The 9,509-nt window shown below is 34.8% G+C and overlaps 1 protein-coding gene across 1 annotated transcript; it reads left to right on the forward strand.

The window, feature by feature from the left end:
* Nucleotides 1–333: 333 nt before the first annotated feature.
* Nucleotides 334–5,383, forward strand: LOC126821020 (protein adenylyltransferase SelO, mitochondrial-like). Its single transcript, XM_050549270.2, has 6 exons — nucleotides 334–960; nucleotides 1,686–1,824; nucleotides 2,131–2,276; nucleotides 2,712–2,835; nucleotides 4,271–4,386; nucleotides 5,320–5,383. The coding sequence occupies exons 1-6, from the start codon at nucleotides 461–463 to the stop codon at nucleotides 5,381–5,383; spliced, it is 1,089 nt and encodes a 362-aa protein (XP_050405227.2). The 5' UTR covers nucleotides 334–460.
* Nucleotides 5,384–9,509: the final 4,126 nt, after the last annotated feature.

Raw genomic sequence — 9,509 nt, forward strand, 5'->3', positions numbered from 1 at the left:
TCCAAATAATTTTGCATCCCCGGGTTCATTTATAATATCCAAAATGAAAATATAGGCCTATTTATTTCTAGTTAAGAAACAGAAGCTGGGCTGGGATTTGATTTAGGTAGCTTTATATTTATTATCAAACAATTTAAAATATTTTTAATTATTTTGTAAACAAAATTGTCGAAATCAACATGTTACAAGATTTGCAGCTTTATTTGACGTACTTTTAGGTCATTGCAATAAAAAAACAAAACAAATATGCTACCATTGTCCAAGGAAGGTAATTGAAACTTTGGGTTATCTCCCATTATATAATCTTTAATAAGAAAAAGACAGAAAAGGCACTACTTCCGTTATGTAACAGTTGTAAACAAAAACATGCACCCTTTTCGCTGTTTCTTAAAATATACAATAATTTGTATGTTGTAACTTATTTTCGATATCCATATCAGTCTACTGTTTCTCTGGGTAAATGCTAAAATCTTTGTCTGTGTTGAAAAATGGAGGACGAACAATCCACAGAGAATTAATGACCGACATCGGACTACGGCCTCGGAGAGAAAATCGTGTTAACTGCTGCTCAAAATTAGGCATCAAATCAAGATTTCTTACACTTTGTGCCCCTGTGATTAGATATATTTCAACAATGGCTAAATTGGAAACTTTAAATTTTGATAATCTGGCTCTGCGATCCCTTCCGATCGATCCTAATAAGGAAATCAGGCCGAGACAAGTCTCCGGTGCCTGTTTTTCTAAAGTTAAACCCATACCAGTGAAAAATCCTGTCCTTGTAGCATATTCTGCCTCGGCAATGGAACTCTTAGACTTATCCCAAGAAGAACTGGACAGAACCGACTTCGCTGAATATTTCAGCGGTAACAAATTACTACCACGATCAGATCCAGCAGCTCACTGTTACTGTGGACATCAGTTTGGATATTTCTCAGGACAGTTAGGAGACGGAGCAACGATGTAAGTAAGGGCATTTTCTTTTTTTGCATCAAGTTTCAGTGGTCTCTTTTTTATTGTTAGGCGGGGCATTTTCTTTTTGTCCATCAAGTTTCAGCGGTCTCTTTTTTTATTTTTGGGTAGTTCTCGTGTTGTCGCCAATAAGGATTGAACAGATTTTTCTCTCAAATATCGCCAGGCGAAATGCTAATTTCTGCTAATAAGAATCTAACTGATCATTTTCTCAAATATAGTTAATTTTCATAAATTACACACGTTTCTAAGTAGACTTTCCCGTTGTACAGTTAATTACAGACAAACTTCTCATTAGTAGTAAATTAAAATCAACAAAATACCATTATTGTTGGCTAAATCTATTTATTAAGGCCAGCTCAATTTTTGTCAAGGTCGCTGAGTTGTAAATAAAGTTAAGACATGAGATGTAAAAAAGGTTAAGACATGTGATTGATGGCGAGATTGTAGGTTAGGGTTAGGGTAAGCGTTGGGGCTAGGTCCAGGGTTAGGGTTAGGGTTGGAATTGGCGCTAGCCCAGTTTACATCTTGTGACCTTTGACCAAACTTGAGGTTGACCATATCGAATAGATCCAACCATTATTGTTTAGACAAAATCTTGAAAATAAATTCCATCCCCACCTACCTAAAAAAGTTGACAACTTCCAACTGTTGAGTTATATACATGTAATTTAATGCAGAAAATATAATTTATCTTAAATTATTATATTTTTCAGGTATTTAGGCGAAGTTGTAAATAAGAAGAGTGAAAGATGGGAAATACAGTTTAAAGGTGCAGGTTTAACACCTTATAGTAGAACGGCTGATGGTAGAAAAGTTTTACGTAGTAGCATCAGAGAATTTCTCTGTAGTGAGGTATGGACTGAACAATATTTGATTAATCATAATAAATAAAATTGTACCCTATGTTAGTCCCAAAATGACCCAGTTTGTGTTGATTGGACGTAAAACCACATTTCTTACTCTCTTTGTTTTCAAAGTTTTTAATTTTAGTTTCACTAATCTTTATTTCTGTCGACTTTATTAAATATTTTTTAATTTGTAATCTGTGTTTCTAGGCTATACATCATCTAGGCATACCAAAAACATGTGCTGGTACGTGTGTAACATCAGACTGTCGACTTTATTAAAATATTTTTTATTTATAATCTTTTTTTCTAGGCTATACATCATCTAGGCATACCAACAACGCGTGCTGGTACGTGTATAACATCAGATTCTAAAGTTATAAGAGATATATTTTATGATGGCCATCCCATAGAAGAAAGATGTACAATCATCCTAAGAATAGCTCCAACATTTATCAGGTACCATAATTAGTATTCAAATTGTTAGGATGGGACAAAAGATAGAGGTTCCATGTACATGTTGGTGACTGTGCATATAAAAGAACGCTTGACAGTTGGAATTCAAATAAGATTGGGCCGAAGAGCCCCTGTGCGTATGCTCATACAAAGGAAATGAAATGAAATAAAATGGGGTTTAACATCCTACTGTTATGTTCCGACTGGGCTAATGAAGACAGGTGTACGCCATACAGTGTGCTATTAGGGAAATTTTACCCGTACAGCAGCCAAGGATCTTTTACTTGCACACTAATGTGTACCTCTTTTTATTGTCCCGTCTGAAAGACTACCCATACAACGGCATACATGTATTAATAAAATCACTCCTGTTCAGTTTTTTGAATGAGTTTAAAAACTTGGACTTTTGTAATTATTAAATGTTATTTATTTTATCAGATTTGGTTCTTTTGAAATCTTCAAACCCATGGACCCAGAGACTGGACGTGCTGGACCAAGTGTTGGTCGTAAAGACGTGCTTGTCCAGTTACTAGATTATACAGCCAAAACATTTTATCCTGAGGTACTTCAAAACTTTATATTTTAACATTTTAGATAATTAGACTTTGAATCAATCTGATTAGAATACAGATCTATATTTCGTTTCATTTTTTTTTATACTTTTGATCTCCTACACTACAATAAGATCTGACCAGTTGTAGTGGAAGGTCACATCAGAGGTCATACAAGCATCTGTTGACTCTATAATGGGTTACCAACAGTTCTTTTCACCTCACGACAAAAACTCGTTGTAACAGACCATTTCATTGGCTAATCCTTCACATCATCCAGTTCGCTGGTTATATAACAACTCTTCCAGATCCTAGTGTAGTAAAGACAAGTAAAACGAAATTTTGAACGTTTAAAAAACAAAATCAAATAGGATCTGTGTTTTAATTAGATAGACTTTGAATTTTATGGAAATAATATATGTAGGCAGCATGTTGCTTTTATTTTGAATGTTTTAAAATATCCACATTTAGCATGTCAGATGGTCACTAGCCGACAATTCATTTGATCAAATTTTTAAAAGGAGAGAGAGGGAGAGGGTAGAGAGAGAGGGAGGGAGAGAGAGAGAGATCCACTCAACACAAACTAGGTCATTACAGGACTAACATATAGTTCAATTTTATTTCAATAATTCACTTGCCCATAGGGGTCTTTAGCAGTGGGAGGAAACCAGAGGACCCAGAGAAAACCTAGGAGGTTGGACAGACAACCCTATTGGTTGTCATGTACAACCGGGGAATCGAAACCAGCTAGTTAACTCAATGATAGACTTTATAATACAGCGTGCATGTGCTAACCATTTGGTCATCCAACCCCCTCAAATTTTTAAAAAGAAACAACTCACAATTCTGTGTTAGACTTGTCAGTGGCACAGGACGAAAAGAATGACAACAAAAAGCCTCTAGTTGTTCACATGGAACAAAAAGAATGTATGCCATTGGCAGCATGCTAATATTCTAAAACAGTTAGAAATTTTGTATTAATAAAGGCTTTATAACGACTTGTGAAATCTTGTTGAAACGTCACAGCGTAATAAACTATAGTAATTGTTATCCATAAATAATATATTATTTGTTGTTTGTATTTTGTTTATGCCTATTGTAATAAACTATAGTAATTGTTATCTATAAATAATATGTTATTTGTTGTTTGTATTTTGTTTATGCCTATTGTAATAAACTATAGTAATTGTTATCCATAAATAATATATTATTTGTTGTTTGTATTTTGTTTATGCCTATTGTAATAAACTATAGTAATTGTTATCTATAAATAATATATTATTTGATTTTTGTAATTTGTTTATGTCTATTGTAAAGATATGTTATTTGTTTGTATTTTGTTTATGTTTATTGTAAAGATATATTATTTGATTTTTGTAATTTGTTTATATTTTTTGTAAAGATATATTATTTGATGTTTGTAATTTGTTTATATTTTTTGTAAAGATATGGAGTGAATATGAATCGGATAAACAGAAGGTTTATATAGAAATGTACAAGGAGATTATTAGACGTACAGCTAGATTAGTTGTTGAATGGCAGGCTGTTGGTTGGTGTCATGGGTAGGTATATAATTAAACTGAAAAAACATAATAACTGCCGATAATATTTACAGCTATTGACAGAATTGTAAATAGATTCTAGTCACCTGACAGTATCACTTTGACAGATTTTGATTAAAAGATATTTTGTTTTATATCCTGGTTACCGTTTTGTTGGTGCCTACTTTCCTGGTCTGGTTCCTGCTATTGGTGTCTGCTTTCCTGGTCCAGCTACTACTATTGGTGTCCACTTCCCTGGCTCCCTTACCTCTATTGGCACCCACATCCCTTTCCCAGGTGCCACTATTGGTGCCCAATTTCCGGGCCCAGCTACTTTTATTGTCACCAACATCCCTTTCCCAGCTTCGAGCCACTGTGACTAAGTAGGTAAGACGTTGGCTAGCTAGCCTGGAGGTCGCGTGTTCGATCCCTGCATTGGCCGAGAAAGTTCATCAGGATTTTCCAGCGTGATTTCCCCTTGTCAGTGGTGCAGAATGGAGGGGCCTGAGATTGACAGCTGTCTAGTTGTTTGGATGGGACGAGAAACTGAGGTCCTGTGTATGCATTGGCGTGCACGTAAAAGATCCCGTGGCAGTTGGAATTCGATATAAGAGTAGGCCTTAGTGCCGCTGCCCGGGTAACAAAATTTTCCTCATAGCACACTGTATGGCGTATGCACGTCTTCAGTAGCCCAGTTGGAGCAGAACAGTAGGATGTTAAACCCCATTTCATTTCCCTTTCCCAGCCAATACTATTGACACCAACTTCACTGGCCCCACGACCACTCTTGGCACCCGTTTCCCTGCCCCAACTACTGCTATTGGTGTGCGATAAACTTCCCCGGCTGTAAGCTTTGTTAATGTTAATTTATGTTAAAGGGTATCGAATACAGACAATATGAGTATAGTAGGATTAACTATAGATTATATTATAGGATATTAATGTATGTTATAGGGTATTAAATACAGACAATATGAGTATATTAGGATTAACTATAGATTATGTTATAGGATATTAATGTATGTTATAGGGTATTAAATACAGACAATATGAGTATATTAGGATTAACTATAGATTAGGTTATAGGATATTAATGTATGTTATAGGGTATTAAATACAGACAATATGAGTATATTAGGATTAACTATAGATTAGGTTATAGGATATTAATGTATGTTATAGGGTATTAAATACAGACAATATGAGTATATTAGGATTAACTATAGATTATGGACCATATGGATTTATTGATAGATATGATCCAGATTATATATGTAATGGTTCAGGTATGTTAACTCATTATTTATGTATAAAGGGGGTTGGATGGCCGAATGGTTAGCATATGCATTTTGTATCATAAGGTCTGTCATTGAATCAACTGGCGTGGTTTCGATTCCCCGGTTGTACGTGACAAGGAGTAGGATCACCTGTCCAACCTCGTGGGTTTTCTCCAGGTCCTCCGGTTTCCTCCCACTGCTAAAGACCCCTATGAGCACACAAATTATTGAAATAAAATTAAACCATGTGTTGGTTTGGAAATGACCTAGTTTGTGACGAGTGGACGTTAAACCCCATATCTCTTTATATATTTATGTATAGCTTTAGATCATAAGGTCTGTCATTGAGTCAAGTGACATAGTTTCAAAACCAAGTGTCTCTAGTGACAAGGATTAGGGTCTCCTGCCCAAGTAGGTGCGTTTTCTAAAGACCCTGACATACAAGCAAAATATGAAAATGAAATTATTCCATATGTTAGTGGTGTAATCAACCAGTTTGCGTTGGGTGGACGTAAAAACCCATTTCTCTCTCTTTCTCCCTGTCTCTCTCACACAAATAGCAATCCAATTTGATTAAAATACAGATCTATATTTCGTTTCTTTTTTTATACCTTCGATGGCCTGCATTAAATGAAGATATGACCTGTTGTAGTGGAAGGTCGTGTCATGGGTCATACGAGAGGCTTTTGACCTATGATGTCAGACATTTGATTAACCAGTCAACGTTTATTCCGTGCAATACGCGCCAAGAACTTTCCATAACAGACTGTTTCATTAGCTAATCCCTCACATCAACCAGCTCCTATTGTAGTAAAGACAAGTCAAACGAAATTTTAAACTATAAAAATGAAACGAAATGGGATCTGTGTTTTAATCAGATTGAGAGGAATCACACACAAAGATGTAAGTGTGAGGGTCAATAAGTTTCAAGCTATTAGCAACTTGAATTGGTCAGCACGTGTGTGCTGTATTATAAGGCCTGTCATTGTGTCAACTGCCATGGTTTCGAATCTCCCGTTGTACGTGAGTAGGGTCGTCTGTCAAGCCTTGTGGGTTTTCTCCGGGTCCTCCAGTTTCCTCCCAGTGCTAAAGACCCATATGGCAAGCGAATTAGTGAAATAAAATTAAACCATATGTTAGTCCCAAAATGACCTAGTCTGTGTCGAGGGGCTATCTCTACCTCTCTCTCTCTCTCTCTCTCTCTCTCTCTCTCGATAATTTTAAAAGATATTTTTTTTTTGTTTTGATGGCAGATGACGGAGGAAGATATTCATACAGTAAACAACCAGAAATATGTAAATGGAATTGTGGGAAATTAGCGGAAGCTATACAAGATGTGGTACCTGTTAGTGAAACTAAACCTTTTCTACCTCTATTTGATGAAGAATACAGTAAACATTATAAAGATAAAATGAGAAAAAAGGTAATACTTTTGAAATTTCGGATGAGAAAATAAATAATAGTGTATTGATATCTTGATTGTACCTTTTCCATTAATTAATAGTGCATTTTAGATATCATAAAGGGAGAGAGAGAGAGAAATGGGGTTTAACGTCTACAAACCAGATCATTTCAGGACTAACATCCTAGTTTGTGTTGAGTGGACGTTAATCCCCATTTTTCTCTCTCTCTCTCTCTCTCTCCCTTTATTAATTGTACTTTTTTTTAAATTAATATAAATTTATTTTCTTATTAATTGTACAGTTTTCTTATTAATTGTGCAATTTTCTTATTAATCGTGCAATTTTCTTATTAATTGTACAATTTTCTTTATTAATATCAGTTTATTTATGAATATAAATTTATTTTATGAATATAAATTTAATTTATGAATATAAATTTAATTTATGAATATAAATTTATTTTATGACTATAAATTTATTTTATGAATATAAATTTATTTTATGAATATAAATTTATTTTATGAATATAAATTTATTTCATGATTATAAATTTATTTTATTAATTGTACAATTGTTGTTTTTTTTAATTTATAGCTTGGACTAATAAAAGAAGTACCAGAAGATAAGTAAGTAGAAATCCAACAACAGTAATTTTCCATTTCTCTCAGGTCTTCTATCAGCATCCAAACTCGTGGATTGCTCCGGGTCCTCCAGTTTCCTCCCTACACGCAAGCGAATTATTGAAATAAAGTTGAACCATATGTTAATCCCAAAATGACCTAGTTTGTGTCGAGTGGATTTTTCAGAAAAAATTTCAGCTAGGTTATCCATATGAGTGGGTAAGGTATTGTCGAATCCACTCAATATTCAAGTCATCCAATGATCTAAAGAGTTGGTTATAGGCGTGTCATGTAAATAGATGTCTATATAATAATTTATATAACATTTAAAGCCATAATTGTTAACCTACCATAAGTGTTGTTAACCTACCATAAGTGTTGTTAACCTACCATAAGTGTTGTTAACCTACCATAAGTGTTGTTAACCTACCATAATTGTTGTTAACCTACCATAATTGTTAACCTGCCATAATTGTTGTTAACCTACCATAAGTGTTGTTAACCTACCATAATTGTTAACCTGCCATAATTGTTAACCTACCATAATTGTTGTTAACCTACCATAATTGTTAATCTACCATAATTGTTAACCTACCATAAGTGTTAACCTACCATAAGTGTTGTTAACCTACCATAATTGTTGTTAACCTACCATAAGTGTTGTTAACCTACCATAATTGTTGTTAACCTACCATAATTGTTAACCTACCATAATTGTTAACCTACCATAAGTGTTAACCTACCATAAGTGTTGTTAACCTACCATAATTGTTGTTAACCTACCATAATTGTTAACCTGCCATAATTGTTGTTAACCTACCATAAGTGTTGTTAACCTACCATAATTGTTAACCTGCCATAATTGTTAACCTACCATAATTGTTGTTAACCTACCATAATTGTTAATCTACCATAATTGTTAATCTACCATAATTGTTAATCTACCATAATTGTTGTTAACCTACAATAATTGTTGTTAACCTACCATAATTCTTAACCTACCATAATTGTGAACTCAAACCGTATGTTGATCATTTATTTCAGAGAGTTAGTAGAATCTTTATTTAAAACTATGGAAGACACGGGTAGTGATTTTACCAATACATTTCGTTGTTTGAGTAAGCTCCCTTTACCCAACTCACCTGATTACGATCTTAAAATGAAGGAAGTATTAGACTATCTGGTATCACAGAGTTGTACTGTTGACGAGTTAAAGAAAGCCAACGCATCAACCATGGATCCAAGGTAACAGAAAATATTTCAAGAGGGTTGTCCTAGCAACTTATCTAAAAAAATTCAGGGTGACCATGATGTCGATCATAAAGTTTATACCTGACAATTGGAAATGAAATGAAATGGGGTTTAACGTCCTACTGTTCTACTCCTAGGCTAATAAAGACGGGCATACACCATACAGTGTGCTATGACGGAGGGAAATTTTTGCCCGGGCAGCGGCTCTATGGCTTACTCTTATATCGAATTCCAACTGCCAAGGGATCTTTTACGTGCATGCCAATGTGTACACGGGACCTCGGTTTTTCATCTCATCCTGCATCACTGACAAGGGGAAACTACGCCGGAAAATCTGGATGAACTTTCTCGACCAATGCAGGGATCGAAGACCCAACCTTCAGGCTAGCGAGCCAGCATCTTATCCACTTAGCCACCGTGATCCCCCTGACAATTGGGTTTCCTCTCACTGTTAAAGACTCCTATGTGCATGTCAATTTTTGAAATAAAAAGTGTAAAATATGTTAGTCCCGAAATGATCTATCTATCTCTCTCTTTATACATGAGTAATAAGGTCACCTGCTTAACTTTGCAAGGGATTTATCCGGTTCCTC

Source organism: Patella vulgata, chromosome 5 (assembly GCF_932274485.2).
Source record: "Patella vulgata chromosome 5, xgPatVulg1.2, whole genome shotgun sequence".
Lineage (NCBI taxonomy): Eukaryota > Metazoa > Mollusca > Gastropoda > Patellidae > Patella > Patella vulgata.

Excerpts from the sequence above, each read along its gene's own strand:
- LOC126821020 (XM_050549270.2), top strand. The coding sequence starts at position 461 with ATGCTAAAATCTTTGTCTGTGTTGAAAAATGGAGGACGAACAATCCAC. Across the intron at positions 1,825-2,130 it reads GAGAATTTCTCTGTAGTGAG|GCTATACATCATCTAGGCAT; the intron begins GTATGGACTGAA and ends CTTTTTTTCTAG. Across the intron at positions 2,836-4,270 it reads CCAAAACATTTTATCCTGAG|ATATGGAGTGAATATGAATC; the intron begins GTACTTCAAAAC and ends TTTTTTGTAAAG.